Raw genomic sequence first — 26,463 nt, 5'->3', positions numbered from 1 at the left:
TTATCAGACATTGAATCTGCTGGTGCCTTGATGCTGGACTTCCCAGCCTCCAGAACTGTAAGAAGTAAAATTTCTGTTGTTTATAAATTATACAGTCTAAGGTATTTTGTTACAGCAGCCTGAACAGACTGAGACAGTTGGTTATCTCCAGATAGATTTTTCTTAAGCAAACAAAATTAAGCATATTTTATGGAATATGGGAAAAATTTATCCAAAACTGTTGAACAGATATTTAAAAATAAAAGTTCTGTTGACCAAAATTCTCCATTTGCTTTTCTCCTGGCAAACTTATCAACCTTAGTTGTCATTTTAAATTGTCCTTATAACTTTTGCTGCTTTAACATATACTTTATATGAAAGTTTCAGTTCCCACCTCGTCTACTTCAGAGAACTACCCTTCTTCTCTTGAATGACATTACTTTCTTAAGTAATAAACACAGACACACACAAACACATATACGAATCCACTTCAGAGTCTTAGGAAGAATATAACCTTGAGGCCCCCTATCCTGTGGGTCAGAAATGACAGTCTGGTTATATCACTGTTTCTTTCTCCTTATGGTTTAATGGTGTGGAATTTTCATTTTACATTATAGCTGACATTTTTATTTTTATATGTTCGGAACAGGAAGAGCAAGATCTGGATCAACAGGGAAATGAGGTATGATTTTATGTTGGGGTTCCTACTACAACACTGTGATTACAATTCAGTTCCCAGAATGTTTGAAACACAACTTATTAAAACTTAAAAACCTAAGACAAGACTGCAGGCTATGAAGTCAAACTTTCGGGGTCTTAATCCCAACTCTGCTATATGTAACTGTACAAACTTGGAAACATTCTTTGTGCCTCAGTTTCCTCATCTGAAGAATGGGGATAATGTCCCTACCCAGGAGAGGGTTGTTTTGATAACTAATGTATGTAAAGGGCATTTAGAAAAGTTTATGGCACATAGCAAACACTCAAATATTAATTATACTTCAGCACCAAGCATTCTGTCCTAAATCTAAGTTTATTCATATTGTAAAATAAATGGGGGCAATCTCACAGGCAGCACAGCAAATAAGAACTCTGGGATTTCTTCTTAATAATGGGTAAGAGAGAAGGCTGTTCTAGCCCAGGGTTTCTCAACTTTGGCACTATTAACATTAGGGGTTGGTTAATTCTTTGTTGTGGGGTCTGTCCCATTCATTATAAAATGTTTAGCGACATCCTTGGCCTTTACCCACTAGATCCCAGTAGCAGCCCCTACCTATTCCTTTCTCACCCCTCATCGTGTCAACCAAAACTATCTCTAGACATTGCCCATTGTCTTCTGAGGGCAGAATCTCCCCAGGACGAGAAATAGTGGTATAGCCAAGGTATTAGTCCCATTTCCATGTGATAGGACTTAACTCTATTTGTGGTTATTATTGCATCATTTTAATCCACAGCAGGTTTCTGCAACTCAGGTAATATCCAATAGTTTTTTTCCTTTTTTTTTTTTTTTTTTTTGAGACAGGATCTCTGTCACCCAGGCTGGTGTCACCCAGTGCAGTGACAGGATCATGGCTCTCCACAACGTCTACCTCCTGGGCTCAGGTGATCCTCCCCCCCTCAGTCTTCCGAGTAGCTGGGACTACAGGCACCCACTATACCCAGCTAACTTTTATATTTTTTGTAGAGATGGTGTTTCTCCATGTTGCTTAGGCTGGTCTTGAACTCTTGGGCTCAAGCGATCCACCCGCCTCAGCCTGAGCCTTCCAGAGTCCTAGGATTACAGGCGTGAACCACTGCTCCTGGGCCTTCTTTCTCTTAAATGTAACTGTAGGTAGGATTTTGAAAATTATTGTTCTCATTAATTATGCTAGGCAAAAATTAAGTAGTAAAGAATATATTTAAACATTGGTCTTCAACTCTTTGGAACTATGAAGCAGAGTTTAAGTACCACTGTTCCAGCTTAGATGGTATGTATCTCAGGAAAAGATAAAAAATATGTTGAGATACTAATTCAAGTGTTTTAGCATTTTTTGTAAAGGGCGGTATAAATTGCCTTTGTAACTGTTATTTTCCCTTTTTAGGAAAACCTATTTGATTCTTTGACAGGCCAGCCACATCCTGAAGATGTACTACTGTTTGCCATTCCAATATGTGCCCCTTACACCACCATGACAAACTACAAGTAAGTTACCATTAGTTGACAGAATGGCTTTTGTGAATTGTTTTGTAACATCTATTTAGTAACACATGTAATTCCTTTTTAAAGATATAAAGTGAAACTTACTCCTGGAGTGCAGAAAAAGGGAAAAGGTATTTAAATTTGTTTTTTTGAATTATGATTTTAAACAGTTCAGTGACTTAACAGTAGATTATTCTTACTCTTTTTTTTACAGCTGCAAAAACAGCCTTGAATAGCTTCATGCATTCCAAAGAAGCAACAGCAAGAGAAAAAGACTTATTCCGCAGCGTAAAGGTAAAGTTCTCCTTCAGAAAAGGAATGTGGAGACTGACAGTACAATTTAAAATGTTAGCAGTTTTTTGTTATTTTAGTAGAAAATGCTGTCTTAATAGAAGCAGTAAAACCATTTCAGCTAAAAGTTTGGAAATGTTTTTCTTTTTTGTCATAAAAGAGACATGATTGACCATATAGGATGTGAAGATATTCAGCAATTTTCTTTTTTTAGGACACAGATTTATCAAGAAACATTCCTGGCAAAGTGAAAGTGTCTGCACCCAATCTTCTGAATGTAAAAAGGAAATAGCTGAAATGAAATTCTAAAATATTTGAGAAGAGCCAATTTTATAGCCTTTTGGAAGTTCAAAGATGAAAGCACCATGTATCAGGATTTCCGCATTATAAAAATGAACTAAACATTGCCTTGCTATATTCACCAAAAGGACTTCTTGTTTTTTCCCAGTTTTATATAGAGGAAACACTGTCTATGATAGGATTTCCTAAAGTATTTGTGGACAGTTAAATGCTAATTATATACATCTGTAGTTATTCTACATTTTCTTGAAATTTGGGAGGTTAATACCAAGTATTCATTTCATGATGTAAAGAAACTGAACAGTGAAGTGGCTTGATTGCTTAAACTATTGACTTGGTAAGTCTACTGTATATAACATCTAATATATATATTACAGGCCAGCTACAAGGGGTTTAAATATTTAGGATTGTGTCTTGAAAACTAAGTATTGGAGTGGATTTTCTTCTGCTTTCATCGATACTTGTCAAAAAATATATTAGACCAAAATGTAAAATATAAGTAATAATTCTCATGAGTCAGCTTAATAACTCCTAGAAGAAATTGGTGTTAATCATTTCTATTCATTTGTAGACCTTGAGGTTTGATCTTAATTTTTTCCTTGTAATCTGATTCAGTTCTGTACCATTTTAACTTCCACCTTTAGTAATTAATTACCAATATAGCACGTTAGAGTATCTTAACCTATAATACCAGAAGCGCATTTTAGGCTTACCACTAAAGACTCTGACCCACTTTTCCTCTGTCTCTTAACAGAATGGAAAATGAAGTCATCATTATTTCCATTCCTTCATGAGCTATAAAACTTATTAAAAAAAACTTTTTAATTGACTGGACAACACCTACCTGTATTCAGCATGACCACTTGCTCCAGCCCCTACACTGAAGCATTAAGGTCAAAGTACTAAACAAACAGTTGTTGGTCCCTCCACACTTTGTTTTCCCAGCTTCGTCATAATGTGACTATTAATGTTTAAAAAAAAAACCTTTATTATATTGTATATATTGTATTTACAACACTAGGTTACATAACTATAGACTACTCTTGCCATTAAAAAAAAATCTATAATGTTTTTAAAAAATGACTTCAGCATTTTGATGATGGTAAGACTATAATGTTTCTACAGATACATATCCTGAAGTTACTGAAAAGAAAATGTAGCGACCATTCTTCAGGGTAAAAAGCCCAACCATTACTTTAATAGAGGACAGCTACTGGTGTTAAATACATTTATTGTAAACTTTAGACACAAAAATAGGTTCTCTAGGCCATTCACATGCACATTAAAACCAACAGGTGCAAACTACAACAATGCATATAATTATACAAATGATGCCACTCTGTGATGTTTACAGGATTGCTGTCCATGCAAGGTGATCATAGGCATTATTTATGAAGCCTTAAGATCCAGAAGTGTTGTTACTACCAAATCTCTGATTAACACTGTGAAGTAAGTGTTTTGGAAGGCAGTTCCATGAGTTGGCTAACATTTCTTTAAAGCAAATGACTGCTTCTAAGCTTAGCCTGAAAGTGGACAAGGGAAGAGAAAAGTAATTTCACTTTACTGTTTGGAAGTACATTCACTTAAACTACATAAAACATCCCTCTTTCTTTCTTCAAAGATTTTCATAGGAACTGGTTATAGCAATGAAGTTTTATTGCCCTTAAATAATCCATAAACCTAGTTTTTCGAGAGTGCTAAGTCTTAGGAAACACAATTTTAAATAATCTAAGTGCCAAGTACAAAGTTACTTACCGTACAAGAGATTTTGGTTGAACTGAAAATATTAGTATTTCATTACTGTGTGCCTGAAAAATAAATAGGAAGAACACACTTAAAAGCAAATGCTTTGCAAGTAAGTTTCAGTAATAATGTGAAGGTAGTATACTTACAGCTCTGTGATGGACAAGCAAGTTGTTGGCACATCCACCAAAAACAATGACTTCTCCTTCATCGCTGGCACAAGCTGTGTGCCATAACCTGCATTTAAAACAAAAACTTGAGTTTGAAGCCACCCAGAACACCAGTTGGCCATTTTATACTACAGAATAGAGCTATGAAATAAAGACTAGCGATCTTAAGGTAGTTCAGACCAAAACATCATGGCGAGAAGTAAAATCTTAAGGGAAAGTAGCAAAAGCAGATCAATCAATATCTATTTTATCTGGATAGTATTATTTTCTCTCTCTGGTCGTTCTCATTTATGCAATGAGGAGTTTGAACTGAACGATCTGTTCTCTAGGTCTTTGTTAGCAATAAAAATCATATAGGAGCTGAGTAGTATATGCCGCCTTCTTCATAGGTTAAGGCCAACTGGCCTTACACAGAACATCTGAGGGATGGGGAAAGCCCTGCTTGAGTAAACTATAAAGTCTCAGAAAGCCTGGTAGTTTTATGGAGAGATCATTTGTGCAAATGAAGTCTTACTTGCATGACTACACTTGGTTTAGAGGCTTGGGGAAAAAATGCAGGCTTTGAACATGAATTTTGACTATCATCTCCTTTAGCATTTTGTTCTGAGATTAACAAGAGAAAATTATCGGTGTTTAATACGCTTTTTTTGGATGATTTGGTTTCTTCATCTTTGTTATACAGTGCTACTGCAAATCTAATTGACAGTTCTTGTTTTTACCCCATGTATTTTTTTTTTTTTTTTAAGAGACAGAGTCTTGCTCTGTCACCCAGGCTGGAGTGCAGTGGTGCAATCTCAGCTCACTACATCCTCTGCCTCCTGAATAGCTGGGACTACAGGCATACGCTACCACACCTAGCTAATTTTTCTATTATTTGTAGAGATGGGGTTTTGCCAAGTTGCCCAAGCTGGTCTTGAACGCCTGGGTTAAAGCACTCTGCCTGCCTCAGCCTCCAGAAGTGCTGGGGTTACAGCTGTAATCCTGTAATCCCACTGCACCTCGCCTCCCATGTGATTAAGGTTTAAACATTTTACCCATTCCAGCACCTAGCCCTTTTTTTTTTTTTTTTTTTGGAGACAGAGTTTCACTCTTGTTGCCCAAGCTGGAGTGCAATGGCACGATCTCAGCTCACTGCAACCTCTGCCTTCCTGGTTCAGGCAATTCTCCTGCCTCAGCCTCTCAAGTAGCTGGGATTACAGGCATATGCCACCACACCCAGCTAATTTTGCATTTTTACTAGAGACGGGGTTTCACCATGTTGGCCAGGATGGAACTCCTGACCTCAGGTGATCCACCTGCCTCAGCCTCCCAAAGTGCTGGGATTACCGGCATGAGCCACCACGCCTGGCCGACCCTCATTTTTAATAAACTTAGATGCAGTTCAACTCATTGAAATGAAAAGCTTGATTGTATATTTTAACTATGTGTCAATTTTATAACAGAAGGAAGAAGCAAAAATAAAAAATCCAGCCCTACTCTTCATGCACAGATGACGGAAAGGAGATCATTCGATACTAGGATAACATTGGTTTTCTTTTCTTTGAGAAGTATTTCAAACCTTAGTGAATGCTGAGATTTTTATAAATAAGAATGCTGGATATAATGCAGCCAAAACCTCAATTCTTATGTCTTATGCATATTCAGTATATGAATTGCCTTTAAATACCTTGGTTTTTCAGTATATGGATGATTAAATTGTATCCATTCATTTTTACTGATGCAGTAAGTCCAGGCATCACCTGATTCAAGCAAAGAAATGAAGTATGTTAGTCTGTCAATATGACATTGACATTTAAAGGGCACAGCTTTGGCAAGAAAGGTAATAGATCATGAGCAGATACAGAGGGTATATTTTCTTTTTTTTTCCCCCCCTGCAATTAGCCAAGTAAGCCCTTTGCATGTTATAGCCCTTCAGCAGGGCTCTTAAGTGCTCCAGGTTCTTTATTGAACAGAAGTATGCCATATAGTACAATTACAGCTATGTTACAGGATCAAAATTAATTTCAAACCTTCCAACCAACCCTATAAGCCGTCTCATCAGTCTCTAATAGACTCATTTTCAGCTATTAGATATGGATGATATATGATGATTTCATTATCATATTTTTCAAGGACTTACTTAGTGGCTGTTTATCAGTGGTAAATCCTCCAAAGAGAAAAAGATGATCTGAAGAAACTGGTGTTAGTGAGTGCCAAGATCGACCAACTGGGCATATGCCTTGTGGAATTCTGAAAATAATAGCTAAGTTACAATATCTGCATTTAGAAGCAGCTACTGTATTTTTAAGTTTTCTTTTAAAATTTATATGTACATGTTATGAAAAAAGAGACCTTAAGTTTAAAAAGGCTTCTTGGTATAAATGAAAAAAGAGACCTTAAGTTTAAAAAGGCTTCTTGGTATAAACTACATGCTTTATACTGAAATATTTTCTTTGACGTTAGAATCAACTTCAGACCTTTTCCTTTCAACAAACACTGAGCACATGCTATGTACTAGGCACATAGTTACAGGAACTGGAAACACAAAAATAAAATTCATTCCTTAAGGACCTAGTAATTATGTGTATTTAATTTCACAGTTAAAGAAAAGTTAAGCAAGGACATTATATACCAGTAGTACGGAATATAGGGTAAAAACAATCTGAATTTTGGAAAAACTTATCTAAAGTGATACCTACAATTCATTCCACTCCCATGTATCCAGATTAAGATAGTGAAGATCATTCATTCTAGCATCCTAAAAAAGGATAATTAAGTTATCATTTTGAAGAATTCAAAAGCAAGTCATTGAAGTTGTTTGAATACTTACTCGATATCTGCCTCCAAACACAAAGCCTCTATTTCCGACAGTTGCACAGGCATGGGCAGCACGAGGTGAAGGTGCTTTACCCTATTAGAGGCACATAAGCAAGTTAGTGAACTTTTTATAAACAGGGAAAATACCAATGTCTACTCTGGATATGGGATAAGAATATGTAAGGCACTTGAGCTTTTAAAAGTTGGAGCGTAGACTTCTAGACAACAGTCATACTACAAGCTGACTACCAAAACTGGGCATTTTAATTTTCTATTTTTGAAATGTGTTACTGAATGGGCTGGCTAACACAATAGGCTGCTTTATTTTTTCTCTTTTAAAATAAAGGCTGGCATATTATATAATATCTGTCAAAGGGAAAAGAAATATAATTATCTGTGTCAGAGGGAAAAGAAATCTAATATTTAAGTAATACAAATTGCAATCTAGTGCAGAGTTATTTAATTACAGTTTGAGTATCTGTAATCGGAAAATCCAAAATATGAGATGCTCCAAATCTGAAAATTTGAGTGCCAACATGATGCTGAAAGGAAATGCTCATTGGAGCATTTCAGATCTTTGGATTAGAGATAGTTGACTGTTAAGTATATAATGCAAATATTCCAAAATCTGAAACACTTCTACCACGTAAAGTGTATTAGATAGGTTGGGCACGGTGGCTCATGCCTGTAATCCCAACACTTTGGGAGGCCGAGGTGGGCGAATCACAAGGTCAGGAGTTCAAGACCAGCCTGGCCAATGTGGTGAAACCCGTCTCTACTAAAAATACAAAAAAATTAGCTGGGCGTGGTGGCGGGCATCTCTAATCCCAGATACTCAGCAGGCTGAGGCAGGAGAATCGCTTGAACCTGGGAGGTGGAGATTGCAGTAAGCAGAGATCCTGCCACTGCACTCCAGCCCAGGCAACAGTGCGAGACTCTGTCTCAAAAAAAAAAAAAAAAGTATTAGATTATTAGATAATAGATGCTGGGTTAGTCATTTCATACATTCATTAAACTTCTGAGTTCTAGATTCCTTGGAAATCATTAAAGTTATGGATCTTCTCCCCAGAAAACAAGAATGAACTGTCACTTTTACAGTATCTTCCAGCTCTGGTGCACCCCTCTCCCCTACCCCACCCCTCCCCATTGCCTCTAAGTATCCTTAACAATTCATTATTCTTTAGTAACTCACAGTAGTTATAGGCTGGCTCCAGGTAAATGTTTCAGTATCTAAAATATGTACATGATCATTCCATCCTCTTGGATGACTTGAATTCTACAGAAAATAAGAATCTGCGTTATTTTAGAAATGATATTTATAAAATTAGACAGCCTGCCTGATTACCAAAGAAAAATGCACAAAACTTATGAAATGTATTATTTCAACATACTAAGGAGGCCATATGCAAATATGAAACTTCACTTACCCAAAAAGATGTTTCATCGAATTCAAAAGTTCCCAATACTTTATCTTCAGGCAAATATCCATACCCTCCAAAAAATATTAACCTGTTGGGTGAAAAACCAAGACACTAAAAATTCAAATACCCATAGGATAGGATACAAGCAATTTATCTTAGGTGCTGTGTTAAATGCTTTCATGTATTAATTCAGTTAATCTTCATATGGGCCCTATGAGGTATGTTCTGTGCAAATGTTTACTGGCTAAGGATACCTGAATGGTAAACCACTTTACACATAAAAACCCAAACCTGTAGTGCTGCCAACTCACTTGTTTTTATATACCCAGACACCAAGTTTGTCCTTTGATGATGGAGGAATTCCTTGGCAATCAATTCTTTCCCACTGTAACACTCTGTCTGTAGATCTTGAATCCAGCATGTAGAACTGTCAGAAGCAGTGATTTCAGTTAGAGTTGGTTATATGAAAGAAATTCAAGTTTAGCATTTAATTTTACTATGATTTATGATAAGAGTGCCATCTAATTCAGTGCTACTGAAATTGTGACTGCAGACTGGCTGCCAGACTGGTCAGAGTCCAGATGAGGATTCTGTGACTGAATACCAATTTCCTAAGTCACTAAGCACACTGTTAGCTCAACTAATTTTTTTTTTCATAGTCACACTTTTTTTTTTAAGAGACAGGGTCTCTCTTGCCCAGGCTGGAGTGCAGTGGCACAATCATAGATTACTGTAACCTAAACTCCTGGGCTTAAGTCATCTTCCCACCTTAGCTTCCCACATAGATGGACTACAGCCATGTACCACCATACCTGGCTAAGACAGCCATACATTTTCTTTTCCCATTTTTATTTTTTTATTTTTTATCTCAATAGGTTTTGGGGGAACAGGTGGTGTTTGGTTACATGGATAAGTTCTTTTGTGGTGATTTCTGAGATTTTGGTCACTCATCACCCAAGCAGTGTACACTGTACCCAATGTGTAGTCTTTTATCCCTCACCCATCTATCACCCTTTACCCCTGAGTCCCCAAAGTCCACTGTATCATACTTATGCCTTTGCATCCTCATAGCTTAGCTCCCACTTATGAGTGAGAACATATGGTGTTTGGATTTCCATTCCTGAGTTACTTCACTTAGAATAATGGTCTCCAGTTCCATCCAGGTTGCTGCAAATGCCATTATTTTGTTCCTTCTTATGGTGGAGTAGTATTCCCTGGTATATATATGCACCACATTTTCTTTATCCACTTGTTGATTGGTGGGCATTTGGTCTGGTTCCATATTTTTGCAATTGCGAAATTGTGCTGATAGCCATATATATATATGTATATATATATATATTTCTTTTCTTTTTTTTTTTTTTTTGGTGGGGACAGAATCTCGCTCTGTCACCCAGGCTGGAGTGCAGTGGCATGATCTCTGCTCACTGCAATTTCTGCCTCCTGGGTTCAAGCAATTCTTGTATCTCAGCCACCCGACTAGCTAGGATTACAGGCACGCACCAACATGCCCAGCTAATTTTTGTATTTTTAGTAGAGATGAGTTTTTGTCATGTTGGCCAGGCTGGTCTCAAACTCCTGGCCTCAAGTGATGTGCCCACTTGGGCCTCCCAAAGTGCTGGGATTATAAGCATAAGCCACCACACCCGGCCCTGATATTTATTTTATGGGTATCAGAATGGTTATTACCCAAAAAAATTAGGTTTAGTAATTTTACCTTTAAATTCAATTTAACAAATATGTGTTCGGTGTCTATTTAACTCTAAGATTAAAGAGTTAATTGAGTTAATCTTTAAGATTAAAGAGATTAATTAAGGATCAATACTTAAAAGATTAAATATTCATCTTTCCTTTCTTTAAAGGGTTCACATCCAGGCAACTGAATATATCTGACCACTATATATTTTTTACTTCTCTGAGACACTCAAGCTTCCATTCAGTCAAACTTAAAACACACAACCCTAGCCACTCGACAAACTACTACTGTTTCTGTAACTACCTCCATAAAACCACAGCTTGTCTCCTCCCCCAAGCTTTTAAGTTGTGTCAGTTATTATTCTCCCCCTTGGCTCTGAAATACATATGGCTCAATGATAGCCTATAGATGTGCCTCACAGAATCTTTCAGGCATAGAACTCTTTCTTCAAGCAAAATACTAAGCAAAAGCCCAACGTATACAAACAAAAGTGGAGCTACACTTGTTAAAATGGAGGAGGAAGGGGCAGCTTGGAGCCTACCTAACACCATATGCTCCTCCCACAGGTGTCCCAAGGCATCTCAAATCCCTAAAGTTTCTAGGAACATAGTTTGAACCATCTCAGCCACATATTCCATCCACTTGGAATTTCCATAATTAAGACATTTGCTGCCGGGCACGGTGGCTCACGCCTGTAATCCCAGCACTTTGGGAGGCCAAAGCAGGTGGATCACCTGAGGTCAGGAGTTTAAGACAAGCCTGGCCAACGTGGCGAAACCCTGTCTCTACTAAAAATACAAAAAATTAGCTGGGCGTAGTGATGCATGCCTGTAATCCCAGCTACTCAGGAGGCTGAGGTACGAGAATCACTTGAACCTGGGAGGCGGAGGTTGCAGTGAGCCAAGATTGCGCCACTGCACTCCAGCCTGGGCAACAGAGCGAGACTCTGTCCCCATCCGAAAAAAAAAAAAAAAAAAAAGACATTTGCTTATATCTCTGTATCTTGGCTACTCCTTCCAATTTTATTATTCAGTTCAAGCATCACCTCTTCAGTCAAGATTTTCCTTGTTCTGTTCCCTCATCCCACCAAACACAATGTCAAAGTTTTCAGATTCAACAATACTTACTGAGTTATTTTCTATATGCCAGGTGCTGTGTATCTCTCTAGCAGGTGCTACTGCAGTGGTTTACTTACTATATGTGTCCCTTCTAGAATGTGAGTTCCAGGAGGTGAGAATTATATCATTCTTTCTGTCTCCAGTGTCCAGCCAAGTGCTCAGCACATAAAGTGCTTACTAAGTTGCCAACTTAATAGACTCCTATGGATTCATTCATTTGGCAACTCAGTAAGTGCTAATATATGTCATATGTATCATTTCTGATTGACTTAATCTGTCTCTTATTGGTCTGAAAGAGAAGAAGTGATATATTTTTTCCTACTTGGAACAAAATACGGCAAAGTCTGAACAGCATTGTCTTTGGGCACCACTTTATAGGAATGTTAACATGTAAAGTTTTGTCAGTTTTAATTTATCCTTACGGCTTTCTGACTGGTTGCCTGCTCATTTTGACCCTTCCCTCCGTTACATCTTGTCTTCATTTTGTCTGCAATTTTATTACTAATGTTCATCTAACATTTAAGGTTCTAAGAGAACAAGTAGCTGCAAAAAGCACAAAGAAAAACCACCCAGGAAGTTACTGCACACAGGTTACCAACAAAAGTTGATTTTACATAATGCCTAGGTAAATACAGATTGGCACACAAAATACTAAAATGCACATTCATATCATAATCAAGTATACATCATTTTTAACTGTGACACAAATAAGTCTGGGGCTAACCTTAGAAATCTGCAGTTGTTTGAAAGATAATAAGAATAAAAATGCCTCAAGCCATAATCCTTAGAAACACTAACCTTATTGGTATTGCCTCTTGAATGGTGTCCTCCAAACAAGTACAGCACCCTGTCTACACACACAGCACAGCTTCCTGACATAGAAGGAGGAACATCACCTTCGGTGTTGATTTTTTTCCTGAGGGGGAATAAATTAAATGTATGTAAGTTAAAGGGAAGAAATGCAAAAGTCTATTAATTTTTCTTCTTCTACTTATATCCTCACAATAAAGGAATAAAATGAGAAGGCCGAGTAGACAGTGCCGCTAGGATCTCTCCTAGGTCTAAACTTAATTCAAGGAATGTGCTTTTCCCTCTTTACCCATTCCACAAACAGTGCCAGCTGGCCCCATGTGTACAGGCATGAGAGATTCTGAAAGCCTAAGTCACATTTTATTATTCTAGGAGCATACCATTTTATGTTTCTCAGACTAAATTGTTTGCTATTTATTTACATGGCCATAAGTTGTTTTGCTTTTGAGTGGGCCAGGAGCCCAGAAGGAAAACCTCAACATTCCCAGTGCTGATAGATTAATTCATTGTTTTTTCTTCAGTCCCCTTTTAGCTGTTCATATGCATCAGATTCAGTCCTTTATGTAACACTACAAACAGGTAGTGCCATGTGCCAGGCATTCCTGAGTGCTTTGTATGTATTAACTCATTCTGAATCTAAAAATTGATCTGAATCGACCTAAGGAATCTAAGATTTAAAATTCTAATAGTATACTCAAGGTCTTCTGCTAAAACTGTCAGATATAATAATATTTATCTTTGCTAAACTTAAAAGTTTTAGAAGGCTCTTTTTTTAAAAGTTACTATTTTTGGCTGGGCGCGGTGGCTCATGCCTGTAATCCCAGCACTTTGGGAGGCTGAGGCAGGTGGATCACAAGGTCAAGAAATCGAGACCATACTGTTTAACATGGTGAAACCCTATCTCTACTAAAAATACAAAAAATTAGCCAGGCATGGTGGCGGGTGCCTGTAGTCCCAGCTACTCAGGAGGCTGAGGCAGGAGAATGGTGTGAGCCCAGGAGGCGGAGCTTGCAGCGAGCCGAGATTGCGCCACTGCACTCCAGCCTGGGCGACAGAGCGAGACTCCCTCTCATAAAAAAAAAAAAAGTTATTTTTAAATAGAAACAGGGTCTCACTGTATTGCTCAGGCTGGTCTTGAACTCCTGGGCTCAAGTGATCCTCCCACCTCGGCCTCCGAAAGTGCTAGGATTACAGGTGTGAGCCACCATACCTGGCCTTAAAATTTTTTTTTTTTTTTTTTTTTGAGATGGAGTCTGACTCTTTTGCCCAGGCTGGAGTGCAGTGGCGCGATCTCTGCTCACTGCAAGCTCCACCTTCCGGGTTCATGCCATTCTCCTGCCTCAGCCTCCCGAGTAGCTGGGACTACAGGCGCGTGCCTCCACGCCTGGCTAATTTTTTGTATTTTTTAGTAGAGACAGGGTTTCACCATGTTAGCCAGGATGGTCTGGATCTCCTGACCTCATGATCCACCTGCCTCGGCTTCCCAAAGTGCTGGGATTACAGGTGTGAGCCACCGCGCCCGGCCCCTTAAAAATTATCTTTAAAAATATGTAGCATTCTGCTTTTAAGAGAATACAATTATAAATTTCCAATTCTCTAGAAAAAGATTAAGAAACAGCTTCATATTAACACCAATTTGTTATATACAGAAATAATCATGACTTATTTTTAGTTTGTAACTGTTAAATGTTGTTTTTTGAGATGGAGTCTCACTGTATCACCCAGGCTGGAGTGCAATGGCATGATCTCAGTTCACTGCAACCTCTGCCTCCCGGGTTCAGGTGATTCTCCTGCCTCAGCCTCCCTAGTAGCTGGGATTATAGGCACCTGCCATCATGCCTGGCTAATTTTTGTATTTTTGTAGAGATGGGGTTTCACCATGTTGGCCAGGCTGGTCTTGAACTCCTCACCTAAGGTGATCTGCCTGCCTCGGCCTCCCAAAGTGCTGGGATTACAGGCGTGAGCCACAGCATCCAGCCTAACTGTTAAGTGGGACTACTATGCTAATTCTGAGATCTACAGTAAGTAAAATATTTAAAGCATAAAGTTCTCACAAAGCACACCATGGGGAAAACTACTTTGTAAATCCCCAACCATGGCTAACCCAGCATTTTGAGAAACACCTTGATTCTACCAGGGACATGCTCTTGACTACTACTGTTATGAAACTGCAAAAAGATCATTTCAGATTATCTCCAGTTTACAAAAAGGGCAAACTGGAGGTCATTTTGGTTTTTAAACAGAACAACACTATTTTTAAAAAGATTTGCATGCAAATTTTGAGAGCTTATTAAAATAGAATACCACCTTTATTTTTAGCAGATAAAATTCTATACGATCTAAAATCTAACAATTTAACCATTTATAAATTCCTTTCCTTATTCAAAAGATCATATAACAGAAGACTTAACATCTTGAAAAAAATGGAACATTTATTTTTCCATTCTGGATCTGAAGCCTCTACATCTATTTTAAATATTACTATGATACTTGAGATAGAAATTTATTTTAAGTTCATAAAAGTATCTAGTAACTACAGAACAGGTGCTAAATTAAGCTTAGCAGCTAAGCTAAAGTAGCAGAACAGTGTTTTTAGAATATATAAGTAGCTTAGAAAGCGTTTTACATTTTTTTCTTTGCAGCCATATCTGATTTGTTTGTTTTTGGAGACAGTTTTGCTCTGTCACCCAGACTGGAGTGCAGTGGCTCGATCTCAGCTCACTGCAACCTCCGCCTCCCGGATTCAAGCGATTCTCCCACCTCGGCCTCCCAAGTAGCTGGAATTAGCACGCCACCGCGCCCGGCTAATTTTTGTATTTTTAGTAGAGATGGGGTTTCACCCCAGCCTGGTGCCCAGGCTGGTGTTGAACTCTTGACCTCGAGAGATCTGCCCGCGTCGGCCTCCCAAAGTGCTGGGATTATAGGCATGAGCCAGCCACCATGCCCAGCCCTTATCTGAATTTTTTGGTCCCCCTTATAATATCCACATTTACCATCTTCCAGTCTCCATGTTGTAGATCCATAGTTCTTCTCTAGGCAGATAAAAGTCATATAGTCCTCTGACTTGATTACTCTAAGAATAAAAAAAATTGTAAATATAAAAACTGGTATTTTAAAGAGGCACTACTGTATTTTTTAAATCGATCTTGAGATGCTAATTTCATAATTAGTATGAAAAATAGGTATTACAGTGCACAATCCTCCCCCACCCATGCCACACACTCAAGGTAAAGCTCAACATAGATAGCTCTTAATTCAGAATTTTGATACAGCAGTTGCAATAGGACAAGAAGAGATCTCTGGGAACTTTTTTTTGTTTAGTCCAAATCTCTATTGCTCAGGATGGAGTGCAGTGGCGCAATCTTGGCTGGCTCACTGCAATGTCCACCTCCTGGGTTCAAGCGATTCTCCTGCCTCAGCCTCCTAAGTAGCTGGGACTGCACGCACTCGCCATCACGCCTGGCTAATTTTTGTATTTTTAGTAGAGACAGGGTTTCACCATGTTGGCCAGGCTGGTCTCAAACTCCCAACCTCAAGTAATCCACCCACCTCAGCCTCCCAAAGTGCTGGGATTACAGGCTGTGAGCCATTGTGCCCAGCCAAGAGATCTCTGGGAACTCTCTAAGGCAGCTTTATCCTGAACAGAACCATGCACCAAATTTCAGCTACTGCCTGTGCCATGGTCAGCAGGCTGTTACTGAAAGTGCCTGATCCACGCTAACACGATGCGTGGTTTTCTAGCCATGCCTTCCTTTCACCTATCCATTCTCTAAGCAGCAATAGAGAGGGCAGAAATGCAAATATGCAAAATATTAAATCCTTATGCAGAATTTTAAGTTCTTTGTTCTGCTCCATTTCCCTTCAGGTATTAATTCCTAACACAGACTGAGCCTACCATATGCCAGAGCTGAAAGCTATCCATGGATTGCTTTATTTAATCCTCACAACAACCCTAAAAAGTAGCTGATGTTATAAGAAAACAAGTTTAGAGTTTAAGTAATTTGCCCAAGGTTATTTATGAAGTAATGGTGGAGCCAGGATTCTATCCTTTCCCTGAACTTTAACAACTGCCTGACATTCCCAGCCTTTGACCCTCCCTAGCCACTTTCTGAACAATGTTGACACAGTAAACGACTGCGGTTAGCCAAAAATGGGTGTCAAAGTCCAGCAAGCTTGAATATTAAACATACAGAAACAGAACAGTTGACCACGTAAAACAACTTCTTTTTCCACCCCACCAGTGATGAAGGGAAAGGCTGGAAGCGGGCTGACCCACAGGGGACCAGCCTGTCCTGGGGAGGAAAACTGCCTACTATGTAGGAAGCCAAGGTTTATTGCCTTTGAAACAATCTCCAAGGACTTCTGTGCCTACCCTCAGGGTTCCAGCCACCAGCCATAAATGGGGAGGGCAGTCTGTTTCAGAACCATCCAATTCAGTGATTGTGCTGCTCCTCCCTGAATCGGCCCCAATCATCCAGGCCCTTTTAAATCCACAAGAAATATTCCACACTAAGAATCCTCCCCTGCCCCACTCCCAAAGTCTTATTCTCTCATGCTGTCATTTTAAAAATACAATTATGAATTAGGTAGCTTAGACAGAAGTGTGATTGACAGGTTTCTCCAGGGGAATTAATTTACATTTTTACAAGGGTGACTACATGCTTGCCCCCCCCCCCGGCCCCCCTTCTTGCAATTCTCTACCCCTTTCTAAAGTATTTTTGAGACAGTTTCCTTCTTGTTGCCCAGGCTGGAGTGCAATGGCGCCGTCTCAGCTCACTGCAAACCGCCTCCCGGGTTCAAGTGATTCTCCTGCCTTAGCCTCTCAAGTAGCCGGGATTAGGGCGCTAGTCACCACGCCAGGCTAATTTTTTTTTTGTATTTTTAGTAGAGACGGAGTTTCACTATGTTGGCCAGGCTGGTCTCGAGCTCCTGACTTCAGCTGATCCACCTACCTTGGCCTCCCAAAGTGCTAGGATTACAGGCGTGAGCCACCGCGCCCGGCCCCCTTTCTATTTTCTAACCATTCATTGGAAACTGGGGAAAACACTGCAGATTAATTAGGATTGGCAAAAAATTACTTTTGCAGTTAAGCCAAATTAAAGTATCAGGACAGCTATCTTTGAAAGCTATCTCAAAAATGGTCAACTATGATCAAGTCAGCTGTACCATAAGCTAAAAACAATCACAAAGCAAGTCATCCAAGGCACGGGCGTGGGGAGGGCGGAGAACATTTTCAAGACCAAAGAGGAATTTTGTGGTAGGACTGGCTCAGAGCCATCCTAGCAAATAAAATTCTAGATTTCCGAGGTTAGCAGGGTAAAGAATGGCAACTGGCTTTAAACGGCTAACTAATCACGTTGTTTATAACCAGGGGATCGGAGAGTCAAAGAGCTGCACTCTGTAGTTCATTTGATGCTGGGGATTTTTTGGTTACTGGTGGAGCTTTTCCATTATCTTAATAGGGGTGTCTGCTGAAAAACTTCAACCCAGCTGAAGCCAGAAGGAAAACAGTCCTGATGGCCATTTGCACAGGCGGGAAGGCTGAATAAGGTGGTTCCTGTAACCTTTTGGAATTCCAGTTTTCCTACACCTCGGCCTCCCTGTAAGTGGGCAGCGGTTCCCAGCTCCAAAGGGCGAAGTCCTCGTAGGCCGTCCTCATAACGCGTCTGAGTGATATCACACACCGTCACCTTTCACACCCCAACCCTTCCGAATGCACCGCCCAAGCAACATTAACAGGGCCTTCCCCGGAATAACGCTCCAATGGCAACAACGGGGGTGGGAGTGAGTTGGCTTTGTGAGCACCAGGTTGACATGACAGCAGCCCTGGAGGTTCGAGACGGGTTGGGGGACTCGAGAGAAGGAAGATTCCCGCGCGCAAAAAAAAAAAAACAACCAACGGGCAGAGTCTGAGGTGGGGCGCGCGACGCAGGCGGGAATCGCCCTCGGCGGCCCGCTCTGGCCTCCCCGCCTGGCCGCGAACGCAGACCCGAGTCACAGCCGAGCGACGTCCGTCGCGGCCCGGCCACTCACTGACCTTGTAGCCGCCCCAGACGAACATGTGGCGCCCGTCGCTGACGGCTACGTGGCCGCTGCGCTCAGCGGGGCAGGCAAGCTCCATGGACTCATAGCTCTCGAAGGCTGGCCCAGGCAAGTCGTCAGCCCGCAGATCCTCGTTGCCATCAGCCATCTTGAGGCTGCACTTTTGCCCACACCCGCGAGGGGCCAAAGAAACAAAGGAAAAGGAGAGAAATGCACAGCGGCGCGAGGCAAGGAGAAGGCGGTGGCGAAAGGGACGGCGTTGAGGCCTCTCTGCCGCCTGCGCTCGCTTTCCCAGCCTCCTCGGCCGAGGACGGCTCTCCGCCGCCGCCGGGGCACGCCTGCAGAGAGCGGGGCCGCGAGCGGAGCCAGGCGGCGGCGGCGCGGGCCCGGGACTCGGGGCACTGCAGGCAAGCGGTCCGCGTCGGGCCGGCTCCCTCTTGCAGCCCGTCCGCCCCGCCTCCTGCAATCCACGGCCTTGTTTACGCCGCGGCCGGAAGCCGCCCGTTCCGCTGACGCCGCCCGCCAAGCTCCGGAAGCGAGGCTGCCGCTCAGCGCCGCTCAGCGCCCCCAGCGCCGGGTCCTCCAGCCGCCGCCGCCTCTGCCCGCGCCTCCGCCTACGACCTGGGCACCGCAGCTCTATGGGGCCCGGCGACTTCCAGTCGCGCTTCGAGTCTCCTTTCACTGAGGGAACCACAGGGATAATGTCCTGAATCGGTCCCTGAAAGCTGCTGAATTTTAGCCGGATTGCCGCAATTTTTTTTTTCTTCCCGAGAATTTCTATTAGTTTGATTGAGGGATGATCTCAGAGGGTTCACAGCCCGGGCAGGGGCACCAGAATTGCTCCACTAGCAAGTTTCTGATCTCGCCTTAGAGTCGATGCAGGCCCTGCTGTTCTGCGGGCGCGAGGGCAGTCGCTTAGCTCTCACGTGGGGCCCAGCCCGACCCCGGCGGCCTCTCCCGAGCTCCTGCCGCCCCTGCCGGGCGCCGCCTCTGCAGGAATCTGACGTTGCCGCGCCGCCGCCAGCCGGGCTGCAGAGTTGGCTTGAAAAGCGTTTCCGAAGCCGTAACCACCCTTTTCTTCAGAAAGAAAGGTGGATCCTTTTCACGCACACACAGCTTTCTCTTATTTTATATGATACCTTTCAGCTGGGCCAAAAGAAAATTACGAGTTACTGTGCTTGATACCTCACCTGTAAAATAGGGTAGGACAAAAATAATCTTAAATTCTTGATCTTACAGTGCCTCTAGAATTTATCGTGTTTGGTAGGAGGGACGTGCTTCATTATCTCCATTTCCCTCATCTTCTGGTTGGGAGCACTCTATAGAAAAGGAACACTTTGAACAATAAAAGGCTTTTTTTTTTTTAATTATTAAAATGCTTATAGCCTGCCACTCCTCCCCTAGTGTGCCAGTGTGTTTACTTGAACTCAAGAACTTGAAAGTTACTTAAGAGGATTAATTAAAGCCTTCAACAAGGAAGCAAATCACCTTGAGGCTGTTAAGACCTTATCTGCCATCCATCCTGGTTGGTGCCCTCAAATCTGTCTGGCTCACAGAATTCTTTGCAGCAGTGTCTTCTCCCAGTCGAATTATGCTCACTAGACTTTGGGGTTATCGAAGTTCCTTGTGAACCAACCTCGTGAATCTGATCGAGTCACTTAAAAACCTTGAGCTGGCTCCCGTCGTCCTTAGTAGAATCCAAAATTAATATCTCGGCTGGGCGCGGTGGCTCACGCCTGTAATCCCAACACTTTGGGAGGCCGAGGCAGGCGGATCACCTGAGGCCAGGAGTTTGAGACCAGCCTGGACAAAATGGCGAAACTCTGTCTCTACTAAAAATACAAAAAAATTACACAGGCGTGGTGGCCGGCGCCTGTAATCCCAGCTACTTGGGAGGCTCAGGCAGGAGAAACTCTTGAAGCCGGGAGGCGGAGGTTACAGTGAGCCAAAAGGGCACCATTGCACTCCAGCCTGGGCAACAAGAACGAAACTCCGTCTCAAAAAAAAAAAAAAAAAAAAAATTCATATCACAGTGCTGTGCAAGAAGACCCAGCATGGTCCAGACCCAGCTTGCCTTTCCAGCTTCAATTCCTGGCTGTGTCCTCCTTCCAGCTACATTACCCTTCTATCATCGTTTTTGTTTTTTGTTTGTTTGTTCGAGAGAAGTCTCGCTCTTGTCCCCCAGGCTTGAGTGCACTGGCTCGATCTCGGCTCACTGCAACCTCCGCCTCCCGAGTCCAAACGATTCTCCTGCCTCTGCCTCCCAAGTAGCTGGGACTAAGGCACCTGCCACCACGCCTGGCTGATTTTTGTATTTTTTAGTAGAGATGGGATTTCACCATGTTGGCCAGGCTGGTCTCGAACTCCTGACCTCAGGTGATCCACCCGCCTCGGCCTCTCAAAGTGCTGGGATCACAGGCGTGAGGCACCGCACCCACCCAGCCTATATTTCGTATATATATGTCATTTAATAAAATACTATAATATCCACTTTGATTTACTTATGTTTCAAACCATACTTTTATCCTACTTAGAGCAGTAACAACAAAAAGAGTCTCTGAAACATATTAATTAGTTGTACTATAAGCAGAGTTTCTCAGTGTATCAAAGTATAGTTCCAAGCCCCGTGGGTACCTGGAGACCTTTTCAGGGGCTCCTTAAGGAACTCTCTTTTCTAACTATGTATCTGTGTGAGGCCAGATTTTCTTCACTTAAGTTGGCCTGGCGCAGTGTCTCATGCCTATAATCCCAGTATTTTGGGAGGCTGAGGTGGGCGGATCACTTGAGGTCAGGAGTTCGAGACCAGCCTGATCGACATGGTGAAACCCCGTCTCTACTAAAAAAACAGAAAAATTAGCCAGGCATGGTGGTGGGCGCCTGTAATTCCAGCTACTTGGGAGGTTGAGGCAGAAGAATTGCTTGAACCTGGGAGGTGGAAGTTGCAGTGAGCCGAGATCATGCCACTGCACTCCAGCCTGGGTGAGAAAGCAAGACTCTGTCTCAAAAATAAAAATAAAAATGCAAAACAATGTCATTCTTTTCGAAATTCTTTTGATTAGGAAAATAAAGTTATTTTTCATTTAAAATGTTATTTATGTTAACAATTTTGTTATTTTGTAATAAATTAAAAAATTTAAACATTAAAGTAAATTAAAATTAGTGTTAATTTCTAATATGGCAGATATCTATAGATAAAATCCTCATAAACAAAAGCTCTTGGAGGAACTCAATAATTCTTAAGAGTGTAAAGGGGTCCTAAACTAAACAGTTCTCAAACTAACAGCCATCTCTGATCATGGCTGGCATACAATCAGCAACTTAATTTTAAAAAGCAAAAGCACATTGTGGCCAGGTGCGGTGGCTCACGCCTGTAATCCCAGCACTTTAGGAGGTGAGGCGGGCAGATCAAGAGGTCAGGAGATTGATACCATCCTGGCCAACATGGTGAAACCCTATCTCTACTTAAAATACAAAAAATTAGCTGGGCGTGGTGGCCTGTACCTGTAGTCCCAGCTACTCGGGAGGCTGAGGCAGGAGAATCGCTTGAACCTGGGAGGCTGAGGTTGCCGTGAGCTGAGATCATACCACTGCACTGTAGCCAGCGATACGGTGAGACTCCATCTCAAAAAAAAAAAAAAAAAAAAAAAAGCAAAAGCATATTGTTTTCAGAATCACTTTCTTTTGAGGAAAATTTTCTAATTTTGACCTAAATGGCATAGAATCAAAAAAATTTCAAGGCCTTTGACAACTTTAGCGTACATTACTTATCCTACTTCGTATGTGTATCTATATTGATACTCAGACATTTTCACTTCCTTCATTTTAATATCCCTCAATTATCTTAACAAAAACAACAAAAGACCTCCAACCTTTTAATCACTGCCTATAAATTGTACATCTTATCAAATAAAAATAGAAGAGACAATTGAAGTTAGTTTAAGAATAAAAGTCTCTTTGTAAAGATAATAAAATTTTTAAAAATCCACTATAGGTCATTTGAAATTCAATGACTGATAATGCTATCATTATAATCATAATCCAGAATGTGTGCAAAAAAATCTTTTGCTGAAAAAAATACTCTTGTAAGACTTCCAATTTCTTTTTTTTCTTCCTTTTGATGTGGGGTCTCACTGTGTTACCCAGGTTGGAATACAGTGGCGTGATCTCGGCTCACTGCAACCTCCACCTCCCAGGCTCAAACGATCCTCTCACCTCAGCCTCCCAAGTAGGTGGGACTACAGGTATGTGCCACCACACCGGCTAACTTTTCTGTATTTTTGGTAGAGATGGGGGATTTCACCATGTTGCCCAGGCTGGTCTCGAACTCTTGAACTCAAGTGATCCACCACCTCGGCCTCCCAAAGTGCTGGGATTACAGGCATGAACGACTGTGCCCTGCCCAAGACTTCCAGTTTTTAGTCTGGCATGTAAACAGCTTAGAAGCTGCCACTCCATCCTAACAACAAACAAAAAGCTGAGCAAACTGAAAAATCAACAACTGTTCTTAGATCAATCAGAGAAGTGAGGTCACAGTGCAAACCACTGCCTGTCAAACTGCAGAGACAGATGGGTGAATACAGAGAATCACAACTTACCAAAGCAAAAACCCATGAGCAAAAACCTTCTGAGCTACCAGTTCGGTAGCATAAAAACTTTACAGTAATCGATGACTTGTTGGAGGCTCAGTGTGAACACGTTTTAAACATAAAAACTCCAGGGGGCTGGGTGTGGTGGCTCATGCCTGTAATCCCAGCACTTTAGGAGGCCTAGGTGGGCAGATTACTTGAGGTCAGGCGTTCGGGATCAGCCTGATCAACATAGTGAAATCCCATCTCTATTAAAAATATAAAAAATAGCTGGGTTTGGTGACACTTGCCTGTAGTCCCAGCTACTAGGGAGGGTGAGACACAAGAATTGCTTATATCCAGGAAGCTGCAGTGAGCTGAGATCATACGGCTGCACTCCAGCCTGGGAACAGAGTAAGACCCTGTATCAAAAAAACAAACAAATAAACAAAACCACAACTCCGGGGGACCCAGTCATAGGACAATCCTCACACTTTTTTGAGTATGCCTCCAGGAGGTCTCTTAGGTCCTTACAGTAAATATCAGAGAAAAATTATCTCATGCTTCCAGCAACGGTAAGGAAAAAGGAACCATTTTGAAATATGCTAGTTCTTCTTAACAAGGGCTGCCTCAGGAGAAACTATTTTATCAAAGCCCACTCTACCTGGCAAAAGGAAAATACCTAATTCCAGCCACCTCTAGCCATTCTGTTCCACCTAAGTGGGGGAAAAACTGAGAACTGGGGTGAAGTTGACAGTCCAGGGGCACAGGCTCCTAAAAAGACAGATGATTACAGGACTTCAGAATGCTTTCCCTCCCCACACTTCTTACCACCACACCACGGAAGGCCTATTTACCAGAGTTTCTTTCACCCAACTCATCATGTTTAGGTTTCAACAAAAAATTGCAAGGCATAATAAAAGTCAAAACATCGTGGGCTGGGTGTGGAGGCTCATGCCTGAAATCTCAGCACTTTGGGAGGCCGAGATGGGTGGATCACCTAAGGTCAGGAGTTTGAGACCAGCCTGGCCAACATGGCAAAACCCTGTCTCTACTAAAAATACAAAAATTAGCTGGGCGTGGTGGCACATGCCTGTAATCCCAGCTATTCCAGAGGCTGAGGCAGGAAAATCACTTGAATTTGGGAGGCAGAGGTTGTAGTGAGCCAAGGTCGCACCACTGCACTCCAGCCTGGGCAACAGAGTGAGACTCTCAAAAAAAACAATGACAACAAAAAACACAGTGTGAAGAAATGAGCAAGCATCTGAAGCAGACTCGGATAAGACAGGAATGTTGAAGTTATCAGGCTAGGAATTTAAAACAACTATGATTAATATGCTAAAGCCTCTAATGGAAAAAGTAGTCAAATGCAAGAACAGATAGGCAGGCACAGTGGCTCACCCCTATAATCCCAGCAATTTAGGAGGCCTAGGCAGGCAGATCACTTGAGCCCAAGAGTGCAAGACTAACCTGGGCAACAGGGCAAAACACTGTTATCTACAAAAAATACAAAAATTAGCCGGCCATAGTGGCATGCGCCTGTGGAACCAGCCAACTACTCAGGAGGCTGAGGTGGGAGGATTACTTAAGTCAGATGGGTAAGGTAAATAGAGAAGATATGGAAATTCTAAGAAAGAACCAAACAGAAATGCTAGAGATCAAATAAACTGTAACAAAGATGAAGAATGCCTTTGATGAACTAATTAGTAGGCTGGACATAGCTGAGGAAAGAATCTCTGAGTTTGAGGGTATGTCAATAAAACTTCCAAAACTGAAACGCAAAGAGAAAAAAGACCAAAAAAAAAAAAAAAAAGGCACCTTAGACTCCCCTAGAATATCCAATAACTGTGGCACAATCACAAAAGGTGTAACCTAAGTGTAATGGGTTAGAAAGAGAGAAAGGTCCACTGTGAAGAGAAGGACAAAAGCCTGGCTGACCATGCCACCTGGGTCCTAGGGCCTTCAGGAAACCTATACAGTAGCCACGTGGGGGTTACAGTAGGCCTTGGGTGACACCCAGTGCTGTGCTGGCTCCATGTCTGACCCAGCACAGTCCCTGTGGTGGTGGCCACAGGAGTACTTGCATCACCATACCCCCAGTTCCAGGTAGCTCAGAACAGAGAGACTCAATTTGTTTGGAGAAAGTAAGGGAAGAGAACAAGAGTCTCTATCTGTTAATCCAAAGAATTCTTCCAGATCTTATCCAAGACAACCAAGGTGGCACCTCTATTAGTCTGCTAGAACCACAGTTCACAGGGCACGGAATCCCCCCTAATGCAGATAACAGTTTAGATCACAACACCCACATCCTTTTGAATACCTGCAAAGCCTTTCCAAGGAGGACAGATACGAACAAGCCCAGACTCTGAAGACTACAATAAATGCCTAACTCTTCAATGCCCAGACACTGATGAACATCCACAAGTATCAAGACCATCCAGGAAAACGTGACCACACCAAATGAACTTAATAAGGCACCAGGGACCAATCCTGAAGACACAGAGATATGTGAACTATCAGATAGACAATTCAAAATAGCTGTTTTGAGGAAACTCAACGAAATTCAAGAAATTCAGGATAATGCAGAAGAGGAATTCAGAATAATATTAGATAAATTTAACAAAGAAATGGAAATAATTAAAAAGAATCAGGCAGAAATTCTGGAGCTCAGAAATGCAACTGACATACTGAAGAATGCATCAGTCTCTTAATAGCAGAATTGATCAAGCAGAAGAAATAAATGGTGAGCTTGAAGACAGGCTATTTGAAAATACACAGAGGAAACAGAAGAAGAAATTTTTTTTTTTTTTTTTTTAGAGACGAGAGTCTCGCTCCGTCACCCAGGCTAGAGCGCAGTGGTGTAATCTCGGCTCACTGCAACCTTCACCTCCGGGGTTCAAGTGATTCTCCTGCTTCAGCCTTCTGAGTAGCTAGGACTACAAGTGTGTGCCGCCATGCCTAATTTTTGTATTTTTAGTAGGGATGGGGTTTTGCCATGTTGGCGAGGCTGGTCTCGAACTCCTGACCTCAGGTGATCCACCCACCTGGGCCTCCTATAGTGCTGGGATTACAGGCATGAGCCACCACGCCCTACCAAAAGAAAGAATTATTAAAAATGAAGCATACGTACAAAATCTAGAAAATAGCCACAAAAGGCAAATCTAAGAGTTATTGGCCTTAAAGAGGAGGTAGAGAAACAGATGGGGTATAAAGCTTATTCAAAGGGACAACAGAAATCAACGTCCAAGTACAAGAAGGTTATAGAATACCAAGCAGATTTAACCCAAAGAAGACTGCCTCAAGGCATTTAATAATCAAACTACCAAAGATCAAGCATAAAAAAAGGATCCTAA

General features: G+C 41.6%; 2 protein-coding genes across 6 annotated transcripts in view; one reads left to right on the top strand and one right to left on the bottom strand.

Moving 5' to 3' along the window:
* The window catches only part of NEMF (nuclear export mediator factor), a 69,147-nt gene extending 65,318 nt beyond the window's left edge, over positions 1-3,829 (top strand). For 2 of the 3 annotated variants that reach the window (XM_004055143.5, XM_004055142.5), the window contains 5 exons: positions 629-661; positions 2,061-2,161; positions 2,246-2,289; positions 2,373-2,452; positions 2,664-3,829. In XM_004055143.5, coding sequence (XP_004055191.3) covers positions 629-661; positions 2,061-2,161; positions 2,246-2,289; positions 2,373-2,452; positions 2,664-2,741 — 336 coding nt within the window. In that variant the 3' untranslated portion in view covers positions 2,742-3,829. Of the gene's footprint in view, positions 1-628; positions 662-2,060; positions 2,162-2,245; positions 2,290-2,372; positions 2,638-2,663 lie in introns of those variants that run through there. The other variant, XM_063697839.1, reaches the window with a different exon arrangement.
* The window catches only part of KLHDC2 (kelch domain containing 2), a 47,505-nt gene extending 27,941 nt beyond the window's left edge, over positions 1-19,564 (bottom strand). Inside the window, exons 1-13 of one of the 3 annotated variants that reach the window (XM_019009777.4) lie at positions 18,541-18,693; positions 15,497-15,576; positions 12,492-12,609; positions 9,191-9,306; positions 8,886-8,967; positions 8,651-8,734; positions 7,472-7,552; positions 7,341-7,399; positions 6,782-6,891; positions 6,329-6,401; positions 4,642-4,729; positions 4,505-4,557; positions 172-1,804 (exon numbers count right to left, since the gene is read on the bottom strand). In XM_019009777.4, the coding sequence (XP_018865322.1) occupies positions 1,795-1,804; positions 4,505-4,557; positions 4,642-4,729; positions 6,329-6,401; positions 6,782-6,891; positions 7,341-7,399; positions 7,472-7,552; positions 8,651-8,734; positions 8,886-8,967; positions 9,191-9,306; positions 12,492-12,609; positions 15,497-15,576; positions 18,541-18,693 (1,107 nt within the window). In that variant the 3' untranslated portion in view covers positions 172-1,794. Of the gene's footprint in view, positions 1-171; positions 1,805-3,963; positions 4,273-4,504; positions 4,558-4,641; positions 4,730-6,328; positions 6,402-6,781; positions 6,892-7,340; positions 7,400-7,471; positions 7,553-8,650; positions 8,735-8,885; positions 8,968-9,190; positions 9,307-12,491; positions 12,610-15,496; positions 15,577-18,540 lie in introns of those variants that run through there. The other 2 variants (XM_004055140.5, XM_063697840.1) reach the window with 2 other exon arrangements.
* Positions 19,565-26,463: the final 6,899 nt, after the last annotated feature.

This window comes from Gorilla gorilla, chromosome 15 (assembly GCF_029281585.2).
Source record: "Gorilla gorilla gorilla isolate KB3781 chromosome 15, NHGRI_mGorGor1-v2.1_pri, whole genome shotgun sequence".
NCBI lineage: Eukaryota > Metazoa > Chordata > Mammalia > Primates > Hominidae > Gorilla > Gorilla gorilla.
Note: the sequence above shows the minus strand (reverse complement) of the source record. Positions and strands in the feature narration are given on the sequence as shown.